Consider the following 17,951-nt stretch of genomic DNA (forward strand, 5'->3'; position numbering starts at 1 on the left):
CAATCAAACTCTATTTCATTTTTATTGGGGTGGCGCAGAAGCGGCGGGGCACGCCGTGTGATGGCCCATGAGATCACAAACAAACGGCTCGCAGTCAACATGCAATTAGAATTAATGTGGCCGATTGCTGAGCCTGCTTCCGGCTTCTGACTGGGCAGTGTGACTCTCCTGCTACTTGGACTCTGTGCCTGACCTGTTTGGGTTATTTTTGATCATGATGCTCACCGGACGTCACCCATCTCATTAGTAGCTGTGCTGTTTTTGCTAATTGGTGGGTAAAAAATAGTCAGTTTCTGAAGATTTTAAACCTGCTGGAATGATAAGCAGTAATATAAAATTACTAATTAAAAGGTAATGCCAAAAAACAAGAAGACAAGGAGCCCTGCCCTGATTAAGTGTGGGATCACATAAAGTCAGAATCACTTATTCTATGATTTTTCCTCCATGGTGTTAAAACAGCCACTCACTAATATAAACTACATTAATAAGGGTGAAATATAGTGAGTAGGATAAGTGGAACGACATTTGTGTCAGCTGCACAATGACTACGGGTGACAAACACACCATGCACAACCAAGAATAAAAAAGTGCTTGTTGTTACTACAAATCACTGAATTTAAAAGATAATTCTACAGCATCCGGTCACTACTTGGGTGAAATATGATAGTATTGCTTTAATTGTTCAGGAATCACAGCTCTTTTTACACATAGTTCCTCTTTTTCTGAGGTTCAAAAGTAATCAGACATACAATCTTAAATATAGGGACTGTTTTTAATATGTGAATGAAAATCTGTTTCAGTCAGTGGCTGCATGAAGTCTAGAATCCATGGATATCAGCAAATCCTGTTTCCTCCCTTGAGATGCTCTGCCAGGCCTTTGCTGCAGCCTTCAGCTGCTGCTTGTTTGTGGGTCTCTCAGCCTTCAGGTTTGCATTTAATAACTGAGAAGTATGCTCTTTTGGGTTATGATCAGGTCACTGACTTGGCCATTGTGGAATATCCCATTTCTTTGCCTTGAGAAACTATTGTTTACCTCAGCTGTCAATATGCCAAGTGAGAAGTGTCCACATCTATTTGCTCTGGAGGAGGCTGTAAAACTTTGAGAAAGTCAGCGAAGCTTACTTTGACAGTGATACTGAGGTGAGTTGTTGAGGATATCCTAAACTTTTCCATCAGTAAGTGCTGCTGTTTTTGCCGCTGTTAGCAGGGGTTAGTCTCTGTTAGCTGGTGTTTGTCAAACTTTCTTTGAAGTGGATCTAACATTGTTGGACTCTGATACTTAGCAAATAGACTAATTCGATGTGAGGATGTGAGAGGGTCAAAAGTCTAATCTGCTGACAATAAGTATCGGTGACAATATCAGGGATAAATAATAATGTTTTCATGTGCTAGAGCCCTGATGTCAGCTCAGGAAACGAGGTTCGTGGTGAGGAGGAAGAAGATGAGGTGGAGATGACGAGGAGAGAGCAGTGGTGGTGCAGCAGAAACACATAATTAGAAAGCATTGATAAAAATACGAATGTACAAATGTTACACGATTATATATAATTTGAAAGAGCTATTTGTGATCTTTAAATTAAAAGTTAAATTATAAGGTGGTTCTCTAATTTGTCATGTAATTATGAGGGAACAGCGCTTTCCTGACCACGAAACTGCTTGTCAGTCAGTTGTCCAGTTACTTATGGGCAGGGATGGGCAGTAACGCGTTAAAAGTAGTGTGTTACTGTAATCCGATTACTTTTTCAAGTAACAAGTAAAGTAAGGGATTACTATTTGGAAAAATCATCTTTCTACAGCGTAAAAATTAAACTTCAAATCTGAGCAAGCACCTAGCACGCTGCCACGGGAATGTGGAATTCACAGAGAAACCCCCGGATCCCCCCACTGACATGACCGCTGCGACACTGGGCCAACCTCCGACTTTTCCACTCCTGTTAAACAGGTGAAAATAGATTTAAGAGCAACAGTGCCGCTGAATCTTTGATTGTATTTACTTTTTGCTGTGTTCTACTTGTATGTATTTAAAAGAGTGAGTGTAAACACACAAAAAATATTTTATATGCTGGAATATGCAGAAAATAGGTTTAAATTTTTAAACAAATTTCTTCAAGTCAAAGACAGTTGCATATAATAAAGTTGTACTTGATGCAATGTGCATAAAGTTAAAAGATTAAAACTAATAAAACAAGTTTTCAAAAGAGACTTTTTCATTTGATTCCATTTTATATGATGGATTATGAAAAAAAATAGAATTGGGCTGAAAGGTCTATTGCTTTATATGGATTTGTGTATCATGTTTTTAAAAAGTAACTAAGTAGTAAGGTAACTAATTACTTTTGAAAATAAGTAACCAGTAAAGTAACGGGATTACTTTCTTGGAAAAGTAATCAGTAATTAGTAACTAATTACTATTTCCAAGTAACTTGACCAACACCGGAACTTGTGAGACTATGTATAAAAATGAATGTAATTCCTAAACAGTTAAAGCAACACTTTTATTTAACCCTGTGAACTGTAGCTTAAATTCAGCAGTTCGATTATATGTTGATGGTGTACAGAGGCAAAACTACAGAAATGTAACTGACAAAGGGTACTCACACTGCATCTGACTTCAAACTCATCAGCTTTGAAAGCATTCTCCCTTTACTTTTAGCATTCAAAGCTTCTGTGGTGTACTGTGTATCAGACATCTACCCTAATAAATCAGGTGTATATAAGCATTTTTGCTGCTTGTTAAGCTGAATGAACCTCTCTGACCTCAGCATTTACAACATTATTGTCCAGACACGTCCAGACAAATTAGCATAGCACATAAAAATTACATTTCTCCACCAGGAGGAAAGAGAGGATAAGTTGGCATTATTAGGCTAAATGGCTGCAGGGCTTTCATGGTTTGCTTCTGTGCTGTCAAAAGCCATTGGCAACTATTAGATATTATGACATTTCAGTTGGATTAACATTTTTGTCATGGGAATATGTTTTGATATCAAGCTCTAAGCTGGATCACATTATTCTCTTTCAACACATTTGCCATTTTAAGCTCTTTGCAGAGTGAATTACAATGAGTGGAACAGTAGACTAAGCTTAAATTCACTGCGCTACAAGCAGCCATAAGAATGTATTCAGATACAATACTGGTACAAAAGATTAGATAATTAAAAATAACTGAGAATCACAAGTAAAGAGGGAAAACAAGAAAGTCAGTGGGGAGGAGTGGAAGTGAGGTCATTTTTGGGGGGATTTTCAGACAACAGAAGACTGAGTGACAGAAAAGTCACTCCGACATACTTGAGTTCAGACAGGGCGGCGTGAATACCAGACTGGTGCGTGGATGGACAGCCAACTAGCCAATGGCTGGCACAGCTCAGAGCATGGTTTGGCATACAAGTCTGGACAGTTTCCTGGAAATATGGGAGGGAGGGTCCCTCCACAGCCATGGACACCAGCAACAGGGTACAGAATTCAGCCAGGGGAACGATTGCAAGATGGGAAAGACATGGGAGAATTTGGGGAGGATGGGAGAAGGCGGATTTTTGGATGAGTTGTACTGGCTTGAGGGAGCGTTTGGGGAGATGTGGTTGTCCAGATGGAGGATGACACCAACAAGGATGTGGGCATAATCCCCAGTGAGGGCTGGGCTGTATGCTGCAGACCATAAACCAGCATCTCATCACAGTTTCATGACAACACTCATCTACTTTCCTTCTCTCCATATACCAGCTTTTCTTCTAGCCTTGAAATGAAGCCCCAGAGCCCAACTAACATCTCACCAGATGAATATTAAACATCTGAGCCTTATTATTAAACTACAACTCATGCGTGACACTTTAAGCCGAATTACAGTAGTGAATAAACATGGCATAAAAATAAATTTGATCATGTTCTCCATGAGGCGTGCTTTATTGGAGTGCTACTCTGTAACATTGTTTCATGCTGCTATGTGTTGCTTAGACAACAATAATATTTGAATGACTGCTATAAGGAATTTGCTAAAACTTATATACTAATATATAATATGGATCTAGAGTTTTGTAACACCAAGCAGCAAACTTTGGGGCCGAGGCAGTAGTTCCTCTAATGACTACTCGAGGAAGGCTCCAAAAACAGGACAGAGCCCATAGACTTTAGAACAGAAATAAACAGGTTTACATGACTGGTACAAAAATGCATTTGGTCTCCAGAGCTCCCTTCATTTCATTTATGACATCTTTACAGTAGGTGCCATTTCATATAACTCAGCCATTTCTATTAAGGTTTAAAAATTGGCTTTTTGTAGAGGTGAGACTACTTTGGTTGTGGATGATCTTGTTTGGCATTCATTAGCATTAATAGCAGCATACTAAGACATACTCCAAGGAGTTGGTTAATTTACTCCAGTAGTACAGTTTCACGTCTGTTTTCAGCCTGACAAAATTTGCACATTACTCAGTATCACACAATGTGCAAAATATGCTGTTGGCCAAGTTTGCTAGCTTATTAGCTTCATATGCTATAAATACCAAAAGCTTCAAAACAGCAGTCATATTAGAGTAAAAATAAGACAGCAATCTTCTTGGAAATGGAATATAATCAATGTTGAATCAGTGACATTTATTCTGTTTTGCATTTGTTGATTGATTGCAAGGAGTTACTGTAACCACTTTTGACCACATTGCACAGCTCTCCTGGTGGGAGGCAACCTGACTCCGAATAGCTAGGGTTTAAACATAATTACCATCTAATTTATAAACACGGATAGCTTTCCAACAGGTTGCAATAAATCTGGGTCATTCTACACTCGTCTCTTTGTAGTAGGAGAATCGACCGAGCTGTTTGCCCGCTGGTTGTATTCTGGTTAAATTCCAATATAAAAGCTAGGGCCTATGCCATTTAACAGTAAAATGGCTGTTTAGCAAACACGTCACTGTTTGCAGAGGAATTATTTATTTCAAACCTATTAATATCAGTCTGGATTCTAAATTTAAGTAGTTAATGTGAATTTCTGAGTACATAGATGGCAAAAGTGAAGCAGATAGCAACAGATCACAGTTAATTGACATATTATCCCAGACTGCATGCAACTGCAAACTTGACCCCATTCTATTGCAGACTGACTCCATCTTATTGCCAGTCTTGACGCACCAAAGTCAACTCAGAGATGACCACCGACTGGGAGTGATCATAGATCTGGTCTCCATTTTTGAAAGCAAGCTTTTCAAAGGTAACAAGACTGCAAGTTCATTGCACACAGTTGCAGTAATATTGGTCGTTCCATGGTCTCCATCCACTGTTTTCCCTGGTATTACTGTAGCATAACCAGTAACTGATATCATGGAGGTTTACATCTTTTATATGCTGTCTCTAGATGATACCTACCATGATATGTGTCCAAACCCATGGAATGATTAAGCCATCACATATAACTTTTAATATTTCTGACACTCTTCTATCAGGAGGATCTATGTGTTAATTTCACTTCATTCTGTTCACATGTCAAATTAATCTACAAGCCTAACTTGTAGAGCAGAGAAAGCATGGTTAAACAAACTCTTTATATCTAAAAATAAAAAGTTGTGGGTTTCTGATCAGTTATGAGCTATTTCTCTAGTTTAGTAACTTCTTGCTAGTTTCCAAACAACTTTCAGCTCTCGAGAGCCAAGCAAATTTAACGCTGTTGTGTGTTTACGTGTTAATTAGTAAATATTACAGGTTCTGCTGTTATGTCATTGTCATTGCTTTTAGCTTCAGACAGTTTTATTGTAAGCTGGTGGCCTGTTGACACCAGATACATATTAAGAAAATGAAAAGGAGGGAAGCCATGTTTATTGGCAAAGCAGCAATAAACTTAAACTAAATTCTAAATGCATAAATAGACTTTCACATGTGGTTATTATTTATAGATATGTTTATCAGAAGCAAGCTTATCTATGCCATTTCTTTTCATATGTAAAATTATACCCCGCACATCACTCTGCTTCAGACACAAGAAGTCTGACATATGTGTGTGTGTGTGTGGGTGTGTTCTTACATTTGACCATGACCATGTAGACGTCTATGGTGCAAATTGGCGGCTGGGGCAGGCGCTCGCCTTTTTCCAGGATGTCTGGGATTTCTCGTGTGGGGATCCCATCGTAAGGCTTGCCTCCGAATGTCATCAGCTCCCAGATGGTCACTCCTGGAGTGTGTTGTGCGGAAGAGGAGTAGAAAAACACAAATATTAATAAGATAGACGGAGAAAGATGGGAAAGGTGAGGCAAAGGGACCCAGAGAACGACAGGGGACAGGGAGCGGGTGAAAATGTAAATGCAGATACACTAAACAGGATTTCAGGTCGCTGGAGCACGAGAAACATTGACGCCTACACGAAATACACTCACCGTAGCTCCACACGTCACTCTGATGGGTGAACTTCCTGTAGTGGATGCACTCCAGAGCCATCCATTTAATGGGCATCTGAGGAGAGACATTAAAAATAAAACAACTAAAATCTGAACTATTAGCTTCTCATTCATCTGATCCATTTATACCTGAATTGCAGACAACTTTCCATTATGCTGTTTTGCTCAAAAGCAGCCATTTCTTTTACTCCAGCATTCAAAAGCTATTGGGCAATCGACAGCGCCTTCAACCATAGTTTTGCTTTGCTCAATATTACTCAAGTATTGTGATTGATTGGACTCAGAAATCATCAATAGCGAGTGCGCTTTTTAAGATGCTAAATGAGATTGTATCGGCCATTTGTCTCACTTTATCCGAGCAGCCTAAAGAGAGCGGGAAGGGGGTGCGAAACAGTAATAACAGCAGATCTCTCGACATTCCCGACAAGGACGACGGCAGACGTCGCGCCAAATCCCGACCACTGTGTGATTTCCATATTGACTGAATTTTCAGCATGTCTACTGAGCAAGGCAATTATGTGTCCTTTTGCATGTGAGCACACGGTCATTTAAAATCCAGCCCCTCCCTTCGTTTGGTAGCCTGACAGACACACACACACACACACACACTCATTCTTCGGGGAAATGAGCAGGAAGGGAGGAAATGAAACTGCTTCAGGTTGGAAATGTGGTATGGCACCTCCACTTTCATCTCTGTTGATTTATCTCCCACGGCACGTCTATTTTTATGGCATACGTGTAGATGTGCTGACAACAGCCCCCACCCTTCATTCTTTTTCTTTTTTTTTTCCAGGCATCAGTGAATACCAACATGGAGCCAATCACTCAGAATGGCTGAATCAAACTTGCCTGGTTTATGAAAATACTGCCCCCCCCCCGCAACCACACTCCCACTCCCACCACCCTTTTCGTGTCCAGAGATAACTGCTCCAACTCAAGATGCAGTGGCTACCTACGGGCCTCCAGCTGAATGGGTGTAGCGATGAACGAGCCAATTTAATAAAGGGAGTTGATCAGGACATTTGCATAGGAAGTCTCGAGTGGGGTGGGGAAAAAGAGAAGGCGATTCTAATTAATGCAGACTGGTTCCCCAAACAAAACAAACTGATTGGGAGCTGCGGCTACGTTATTTGCTTGCATGAAGTGCTTCTAAATTATATTGTGCTAAAGTTCACCACCGTTTTTTCTGACCAAATGTGCTCAACATAACACATTCCTTGGGGTTTTTGTTATACGTCCATGCTACTTCAGGTGTTCATAAAGCAAAAAGCGTTAATTTGGCTAAATTTGAAACTGTAATCACAGTGCTTTTGTTTTGTTTTGCTCTTGTAAAGATAACTACTTGCGTCTAAATGACTGAAATATGAAAACGGCAGCCTTTCTTCTTATTTTTCTCCCTTTTTTTGGGTTGATAAACAGGAAAATTAAGCTTGGCAATTAATATCTGGCCAGATGGAGCCAACACGGTGCTGTAACCCCGCCGACTTTCCTCCTTATCTCCATCGTTACCTCTGCTGTGATTAAACAAAGGCACACTTATGATTTTGTTGTTCTCATTTACACGCGTGTCTGTTTTTGTTCCGCTGAATGGGCACAAAACAGTGATTCGATCGCAGGGTACGGATACTACCTGCTAAGTGACGTGAAAAGTAATTCTCCGCTATTGCTCTGACGCCGATAAGATCATTATTTGATCTTCACAAAGTTGTCTGACAAAAGAAAAACACATTGAGATTAATCACTGCAACTCTGCCGTGTGTGTGACTGGCTGTGCTGACATTTGAAATGAGTGATGATAGAGTAACAGAGGTTGTGTCTTCTTTACTTTACAGCTATGAAGCCCCTGACTGTCTGAGCCGGATTTTGACTGGCGTTTTGAAAGCTCTCTATGGTAACACTTTTAATTGTTCCGTAGTCTGGTAGTGAGGGCCCTGGTACCTCTTTCCAGAAGGCAGCAGGGTAAAGAGTGTGTGTGAGGGGTGTGTGGGGTCCTCCACGATGCTGGTGGCTTTGTGGATGGAGCGGGTGCTTTAAGTGTCCGTGATGGAGGGGAGAGGGGCTCCAACGATCTTCTCAGCTGCTCTCACTATCTGTTGTAGGGTATTGCGATCCGATACGGTGCAGTTACCATACCAGACAGTGATGCAGCTGCTCACGATGCTCTCGATAATCCCTCTGTAGAACGTGGTAAGAATAGATGGAGGGAGATGGGCTTTTCTCAGCTTCCGCAGGAAGTACAGATGCTGTAACCTTCTTGGTTATGGAGCTGGTTTTGAGGGATCAGGAGAGGTTCTCCGCCAGGTGGACAGCAAGGAGTTAGGTGCTCTTGACGACCTCCAGAGAGGATCCATCAATGTTAAGTGGACAGTGATCTCTCTGTGCTCTCTTGAAGTCAACAATCATCGCTTTTGTGTTATCCACATTCAGAGACAGGTTGTTAACTCTACACCAGTCTGTTAGCTGTTGCACCTCCTCTCTGTATGCTGACTCGTCGTTCTTGCTGATGAGACCCATCCCAAGTAGAAGCAGAAAAAGACTGAACAAGTGTGACTTGTGCCTTTCTTCTCCTATTTAAAAAGAACATGGCAGCACAACTTAGATTTCCTCCACAAAATGTGAGAGACTGAAAAGTCATATAAAATCCTTCCGTCAAGTTTTTGGTTCTACAAGCTACCGAATCGTGAGGTGTCGTTTTTTTGTAGCTTGGGGTGTCTTTTTTTCATATGACTGTATCTTTAAATGCTTTGCCTTATTTGATTGAACAGACAAAAAACAATAAGTGACAGTCCCTAAGAAATAAGTAACTAAAAAGTATTCTTTACTCAAGGTGATACAGAAAAGGTAGTTAATGGTAAAGTATTTCTTATCCAACAAGGAAGTAGTAGTATGCATCTAGTATGGTGCTTCATTCCTTAAAGCAAAACAAAAACAGTTACTGAGCGAGTAATCTGTAATGAATGACTAATTACTGATTTGTGCCACTCAGATAATTATGATCCAATCAATATTTAAAGAATCGCACAGCTGGTTCCTTTTTAACTGTAAAGCCACTGATCGGGAGGTAATAAGGAAGTTCTCGTGAATGAACGAGCTGTCAGGTTGTTCCTGATTTGCTCCACTGTAAGTGCTCTAAGTGCTTGTATTTTAATATACAAGAGCTGCGCACAGATGTATGATGAAACTAATCAGGCTGTGCTAACAAGGCCAGTGTGGAGCTAGAAACAAAACTAAGGATGAAAAAAAGAAATGTAACAAATATCATCAATTAAAACACTTTAAAAACGAATTACATATGATTATATAATGAAAATAGTAAAAACATTTTACTTACTTTTTAGAGTAAGTGGTTGTAGTGTATTATGGGCTATTGTAACTGTTTACTGTCCAAATATGTAAATTTACAGGACAATATGGTGGACAAGGCCAGGGCATGCCGCTGCACTAGAGTACTGTTAACACCACTGGTTGAGAACCTGGAAAGGACCAGTAGGAATGAGACTGTGTACACTTACTAAAGTACTTTACTGAAGTAATGAAGGTGTGATGCACTTTTGCATTGTTTAAGCATTAATATGTTTTCACTGCTTTCTGCTCCAAGTCCACTCTTTTCTACTAAATGCCATTTATTTTTTCACTTAACATTTAGCAGATAAATTGTATCATTATACATCAAGCTACTCAGCAACATATAATTAAAATCATCAACAGCTGCAACATTAAAGACATCAATGAATCAGTAATAATGATCCAACATAATCACATGTCATTAGTTACTATTGGCTCTCTTCTCTTTCCCATCACCTCCAACCAGTCACAGATGGCTACCTCTCACTGAACCTGGTTCTGCCGGAGGTTTCTTCCTGTTAAAAGGGAGTTTTTCCTTCCCACCATCACCAAGTGATTGCTTGTAGTGGTTTGTTTGATTGTTTGGGATTTCTCTGTATTATTGTAGGATCTTTACCTTACAATATAAAGCGCCTTGAGTCAACAGTTACTGTGATTTGGCTCAGATGAAGTGAGACAAGTTTATATAAATTAAACTGAATTGAAATGAACTGAATTTAATGTATATTATTGTGAAAAGTGTCATTCTACAGTTTATGTACGGTTTTCCCTGTCACAAGTCTTGTGGTTTTAGTACTTTCATATCAATTGTCCTGCATGTGAAATTGCTGTGTACACATATAAAGATTAACACTCTTCCACTTACACCGACCTTTCCCCCGTCTGCGTTGTATTCTTTCTCGTCGCCGTCCAGCAGTCGGGCCAGGCCGAAGTCGGTGATCTTGATGTGATTGGGAGACTTTACCAGCACGTTCCGAGCTGCCAGGTCCCTATGGACCAGCCTCCTCTCCTCCAGGTACATCATTCCCTGAGACAGAGAGAGAAAGAGTTGACTGCGAATCCTCTCATGAAGCCATTCATCATTTTAAATTTCAAGACTGAAGCAGTCTGAGATCGGTGATGCGGCAAATGTCAGCACTAACATAAAATTATTGTCATAATTGTCATTGTCATTAACTGCACATCCAAGCAGACATTTAGACTCAATCATTCATTGTTAGCACTTCTCATATACATGACTCAAAGAGATGGAGACTCCAAGTCAGCTTTTACAGCATTTCAAAGATGTCAATTTTTTGGCACAGACAATCTGCCTGTCAGAGTCCAAAAACAAAACTCAACATTTCTCAGTCTAAAATTTCCCAAACTGTGAGCACTCATATGACAGTGATGTCACTACAGATTTGTTGTTAGAGAACATTGAATTGTTTATATTCATGGCCATTGAGTCAATGATATCACACGTTTTAAACGTAGAAGCTGTAAACGCCAGAGACCTTATAAGAAAGAGAGATGTGCTCAGTGGAAACCTTAATAGAAACATATGACAGAATTCCGTAAATTCAAAAATGGCAACAAACAGCAAATAACCAACTTAGCTGGAGTATAGTTTCACGACATTTATAACTATTTGGTGGCATCTACTGCTGTGCAAAAGTCTTGAGCTGCCTCTCATGTCTTTATATTTTGCAAGGGAATGGGAAAGAGGTGCAGTGTTTTATTGAAACATTTGAAAACGCACATGTAAATACAGTAAATAAGGCAAAAGAGTTTGTACAATTATAACGAGCTTGAAAGTAAATATTTGGTGTGACCATCTTTATTCTTCAGCACAGTCTGAACTCTCTTAGGCAGCTTTCTTGTCATTTCTTTAAGTCGTCTTCAGGAATAGTTCTCCAGGCTTCTTGAAGGACATTCAAAGCTCTTCTTTGGATGTTTCTGCCTTTTGTTCTGTTCTCTGTCAACATGATCCCACACTGCTTCAATAATGTTGAAGTCTGGGCTCTGGGGAGGCCAATCCATGACTGATATGGTTGCCTGTGTTCCACAGTTTCCTTAGATAGTCAGGTACAAGGACTGGACTCAAAATGAGTGAAAAAGAAGCCAATGTCCAAAGAAAAAGTTTGATACCCTACAGACCTATTGCTCTTAAAAAAATTACAAGAAAGCTGTTTTGAAGCAGCAAAACATAAAGAAACGAGGGATCGCTCAAGATATTTCTATCTTCTCGTTTCGACAGTAACAAATATGTGAATAAAAGATGAATGCATGGAGTTTTTCATTATGAATGGTGTGACGTCAGCAATGCTGATTGACCTCTTAATGAAGTCATAGAGTTGTTTAATGGCGAGCATGCGTAGAAGAAGCGTGACCTGAAAAAGCTTCAAAAGCCAAATTTTTCAGGAAGAATACCCATTTTTAAAAGTTATTTCTGTCACATTAGACTGGTGGCTTTATACAGTTTTTATGCCCTGATGATAACAGAAAAGCTCTTTCCATATTCATTTTGACAGTGGATTTAAAATAAGAGCCCAGAAGCACTACCGAAATGACTGCCAGGTGGAGAAACTTCCTTCTAGAAGCTCTTTGACATTCACAATACATTGTTAAAAAAACAAAAACAGGTGCTGGCTTTGTACCGAAGTGTGCAACATCAGTACCTACGTCTTGTAACGCGTCCAAGTCAAATGCAATCTTGTTCACTCATAACTGACACGTCGCCTTGGTGTCCTCAGTAATTGGGGCCATTTTCAAGATGGCTGGGCAGGGAGAACAATGGATGCCCTGCTGATTTGTTAACGTTGATTATGAACACCCGATGAGCAAAGCAAGTAAGGGGAAAAACAACAAAGCTTAGACTGGAGACAACTTTGCTTCGCGGCCCTAATTTGTTGCTCAATGGGCTGGATGGAGCAGCGGCTCTTTGACAGTCGCACAAAAACCTATTTGTGGCCGTGCAAGCGTACGCACGGACACACGTGAAGTCAAGCAGAGAATGCCAGACACACGCAAACAGGCACGTCTTATCATGCATGTGTGAGCACAAACACTCACTCTTCTCCTGTCTTGTGCAGTCATATCTGAAGAAAACTACCAGATGAACAGGTAGACGGGCAAGGCTGGGCCAGTTGAAGCATTATTACTCTGGATGTTAAACAAGTGGATGCCATTTTGCAGGCGGATCAATGAAAACACCTTGGTGGTCATTGTGGTCAGCGCACAATGATGAATTCGAACCATGGCTCACGCCTCCACTGGTGCGAGAGAATCATTGCCCATTTGAAATGCTTACTATGAAAATACTGTATATGCCTGTGTGTTCGTGGACACGTGGGCACATATCAAGGAACACTGTGTTGAAATGTTCACCGTGGCGAGCCGCCGCACGCCTCCTCCTCCCAGACGAATGTGAGGATAAATCGATCGCTCCAACGTCTGGCTCGCTAGTAGCTGAGTCCTCATCCATCATCCGCTGGTCTCGGGAAGACAGATGTGTAGAAACACATATGCACATGCACTCACACTGACAGTGACCACCCAGAGACCACCACCTACACGCAAAAGCAAGTGATATTTCACCACCGGTGCCCAGCTCCTCGTGAAACACATCCATCGGCTAGTTTGCATGTCTCTCACTTGCTTTCTCCATTATCTCCCAGTTCAGGACACTTCCTACTTGTATTTCCTGTCTCCCTTTTTCTACTTCTGTGGCTTTCCTCTCTAATATGAAGACAATGTGTCCTGACTAGGCAATGAGCACCCCTCTTTTACTGAAAGTGTATTTAAAATAGATTACTTCTGGGGGGTCGGGCAGGCGATCAATAACAATGCTGATTACAATAAGCCAGAAGACGACCGACTTCGGGCGTATTTATCCCGCCTGTTGACGTCGAGAGAAATTAGGAATCAATGGCCCACACAGTCCATTAATACACTTCGACTTAAAGTGACAGGGCAATGAGGGGAGGCCATCGCACTGACGGGGAACATAGAGCAGCTCAAGGAGCCAATTAATTTTCAGCCACCCTGGGCAGTAAACAGCAGCGTCCCGGGGGGAGGGACGTTGGGGGCAGCCAGCGTTTCAGGTCGAGAGGGTCCGTCTGCCAGTGCACAGTTTAAGACTTTCAATCAAGACCCAAGTCCTGAGTCATGGAGCATAATAAAGAAATAAAAGGGTGATTAGATCATTAGAGATGATTGAAAAAAATATGTGGATTACGTGATTTTTTTTTAGTATTGAGAGAACAGCTGGTCAGCCAGACAATTAAGCATTGATACCATCACAACTAGTCACCAGAAATACCAGATGAACTAATTATTCATAATTATTCATAAATTCTTAAGATCTAACAGAATCTTATGATTTTTAAATCACGAATGAACTTTGATTAACCCCAGCTGATTACTGCCAGGCCTGTTGAATTAAGAAATCACTTAATAAGAACCTGTTTGACATTCTCAAAAAGTACGACATCATGCCACAAGAAACAGCAGAGAAACAATTTCATTGAGGTCGATCAGTCTTGAAAGTGTTAAAAAAAATTTCTTAGGCCTTGGGACTCCAGTGAACCACGATCAGAGCCGTTATCCACACATGGAGAAAACTTGGAACAGCCTTCTCAGGAGTGACAGAAAGCTAGCATTTATCCACTCAACCAGAATAGTACATAACCATGTTCGGTTAACCTGAAACACATTAAATGCTAACAATGCTAAAGTTAGTGCCACTTGACATTCTGTTGAAGAGCCACACTTTGGTGCTGGTTTATCTCGCTGGCAACTAATACGCTGTAAGCTCAATGCAGCAGCTTGGGTTTGAATCTGCCTTGAAGTCATTGACTTCATTCCTTTCTCCTATCTTTTCTTTTTCTCTCCACTTTCCTATTGCAGTAAAGGCTAAAATGCCACACTTGGAGCTACATTTAAAATATGATTGCTTTTAAATGGCTATTAAATACACAAGCAATATTCAGACCAGCAATTTTTTACCATAGTCATTAAACTGCTGCTTGTTGAGAGTTTTCTGGGTGTCTTTGGACTTTTGGATGATCAGTCTGATTATTATTTGGCTTTGGGTCCTGCATCTTAAGAAGTTGGATTTAAGGTGAATGATAACAATAACATTTAACATAAACTCTACAATAAGCAAAACTGAAGAAATTACAAAATCAGTTTGGTGTTTGATTTCTGTGGTTTGGTTCAGGCGCTCCCTGAGCATTTAAACAAGCTGATGTGAGATGTAACGGGCAGGTCAAGCAGTGTGGTAGGCGGTTTTAGCTGAACTGCAAGGAAAAGGGCGTCCAGAGCTTGGCAGCACTGCAGGATTTCACTGCCTTAAATCCCTTAAAAGAGTTTGCAACACTTCCTGCACATAATACATCTCGCCTTATGTGGTACCAGCCTCAGCTGTGCCTCAGAAACTGCCTGTTTTCATTGAAATTGTCGATCCCCCACATCGTTTGCTTTGAACATCTCCTCCTCAGAGCAAAGTAGTTTGGTTCTTCTATAAATGTGAGGGAAGACGATATGAATTCTTTTCAGATTTTAACGGACAGATTACATCAGAAAACATTTGTGTCTCCTAGCATTTTTAAGGTTTTTGGAAGCCCATTTTAATACCAATTAAAGCCTAATTTTTATAACTATTTCAGGATCTGCAGGAACCCCGGAACAGCTTGAACAAACAGCAGATGAATAAAGTACCTGTCTACGTGCCCGAAAGGCAAAGTCGCTTTGTTCTCTCTCTGTCAGCCATTATTTTTCTGTGGCAAAAAGCAAAGCTGTCGGCCTCAGAAGAAGAGCTACATTTGGCACCGTGCGTCACTCCAAACCTCCCTGATGCACTCAAAGTTCAAAGTAAATGTTTACGGCTGACCTTTGAAGGAAAGATGATGATGCTCAGGCTGATGTAGATAAATAGAGAGAAGATGCAGTTTGCCTGTGAGTTTTCTAACAAGTAACGAATGACATGCTACACCTCCCAATATCTAACTTTATCAGTTTTTGATATAAGTAAAGGTAAAAAAGGGCTCGGGCTCTTGTGGACTAAGTGCATTTTAAAGTCAGTTTTATCATGAGAACCGACAATGAAGTTGAAAAAAATATAAGGTGGTGGTGAGCATGCAAACATTTCAAAGACATTTGGTAACATTCACTCATATGTTGGATGTAGAATGACCCCAAGTTACTGAAGCTAAATGAAAAAAGGAGCTGAAATACAAATACAGTGATTCACAGTGAACACAATTTCGCTGTTAATGTTGACACTGGGGCACAACTGGATGAATGGTCACTGTGAACAGCAGCAGCTCATTTGAATACATCTGTCCAATTCAGGCAAAGCCACAGTTTCCAGAAAACATGTACTTGAACCGTATATGAAAGGTCCCGCTGAGCATTTTCACTGCAGCTTTCCCCCGCCTCCCAGCAGTAAGGTTAAGGGCCTAACATCCTTGCTGCTAATCCCAGATGACACTGGGGGTATGTTTGAAGCCCTCTGAGCATGAAGTGCTGCTATAGCAGTTTGAAATAATTTTACTTTTTTTTTTTTTGTCTGCCAAAAACATTTACTCTGTGTAACTTTTCAATAGCTGTTTTGCCAAGACCTTTGTAAAAGTCAGGATGTGCTTTGGGACGTTGGCACGGTCAACCGTGGTCTACTGTCTGTGCATACACTGGCAAAACACCAGTTATTAATGCACTATATATATCCAAGTCATACACAACTACTTTTTTTTTGACTGCAGATGAAAAAAGTAAGTGAGTATGACTCACATATGATTTGATTGGCTGGCGGGTATTCAACTGTTCAAATGCTACCAGTTGATGACACACAGCTCTATGAAGGTGTTAAACATGGTCCATTTTATTGGTTCCTCTGCACACGTAAACTCACGCAACGAACTATGTGGACTCACAGGCCACTTTATTAGAAAATGACACCTGTTCAACTGCGCGTTGATTCAAATATTTAGTCAGCCAATCACACGGCAGCAGTTTAGTGCATTTATGCTTTTGAATGCATGTTGAACCTCGAAGCAGATGAACTACAGCAGCAGAGGACCACACTGGGTGGCACTCCTGTCAGTTAAGAAAAGGAAACTGAGGCTATGATTCACACAGATTTACCAAAATTGGATCGATCCTACCTTGTATCAACAATTCAGGCTGCTGGTGATGTAATGGTGTGGGGGTAATGTTCTTACCATACTTTGATCTCCTTAGTACCAACTGAGCATCATTTAAACACCACAGTGTCTCTGAATATTCTTGCTGACCATGTCCATCCATTTATGAGCACAGTATATGAAAAATAAAAGCTGTAACTAATAAAGTGACCATCGAGTGTAACTATTAGATGTTACAGTTTTTAGTGATTATTAAAAATGTAACTAACTGGACAAACGTAGTCGAGAGGTTTGTTTAAGTGACTCTGGATCAGTGTGTTTCTCAGTGGTCTTATAATGCAGAACCTTCAGTTGTTACTCAAAAAGAAAAAAAGAATTACTTATTGCTTGTTACTTTTCTTAAAAGTAATTACACAGAGAAATTAGCTTTACTTAAACCACTCTTTACGTTATTTTCATGTTCCTCCATAACATGACCTGAATTTCATTGTCTCATAATTACCAGTTAACATTAGAAACCTGAAGCCACAGCCCGACATGCCAGCACAAATCCCTGCTAACATGCTGTCTGTGCAGGTTCTTGCAATGAACCAGTGCTGTGTTAGCAATATTAAGTAGTTCTTTATCTCCTAGATGCAGTTTGCATTTCCCCCTTTTTTCGTGCTCTTGTTCTTTAAATCAATATAAATAAAAGTAACGTCCATATCGCCACACATGAAAAGCTGCACACTGCTCTGCTATTTTTCTCCTCCCTGCATAGGAACCCAAAACTCTGTCTGTCCTCCCATCGCGGAGATAACTGAGGAACCTCACCGAACACTCCTTAAGAGGCTTTAGGAAATAGAAAAAAACACCCTCAATGTATTTCTCATGTACTAATATGGAAACATGGTGGATTGTGATGTAAAGTTGAGGATTTTAACAGGGAAGTCTGTGGGGCCTGACTTGTTTTTGGCACTTCCACATTGTCTTTCAGCTTTGTACAGTGTGTTAGACCTTGAGGTGCCAGTGGGTCTTATGGAGTAGCTGTAAATGTAAATACCAGTGATCATGGACTGATTCTTACATAGCACTTTTCTACTCTCCCGGAGCACCCAAAGCG

General features: G+C 40.5%; 1 protein-coding gene across 2 annotated transcripts in view; it reads right to left on the reverse strand.

The window, feature by feature from the left end:
• LOC134619986 (receptor tyrosine-protein kinase erbB-4-like) overlaps positions 1–17,951 on the reverse strand; it is a 356,445-nt gene that overhangs the window by 9,383 nt on the left and 329,111 nt on the right. Inside the window, exons 21-23 of one of the 2 annotated variants that reach the window (XM_063465828.1) lie at positions 10,594–10,749; positions 6,357–6,432; positions 6,008–6,154 (exon numbers count right to left, since the gene is read on the reverse strand). In XM_063465828.1, coding sequence (XP_063321898.1) covers positions 6,008–6,154; positions 6,357–6,432; positions 10,594–10,749 — 379 coding nt within the window. Of the gene's footprint in view, positions 1–6,007; positions 6,155–6,356; positions 6,433–10,587; positions 10,750–17,951 lie in introns of both variants that reach the window. The other variant, XM_063465829.1, reaches the window with a different exon arrangement.

The sequence above is a fragment of the Pelmatolapia mariae genome, linkage group LG23 (genome assembly GCF_036321145.2).
Source record: "Pelmatolapia mariae isolate MD_Pm_ZW linkage group LG23, Pm_UMD_F_2, whole genome shotgun sequence".
Taxonomy (NCBI): Eukaryota; Metazoa; Chordata; class Actinopteri; order Cichliformes; family Cichlidae; genus Pelmatolapia; species Pelmatolapia mariae.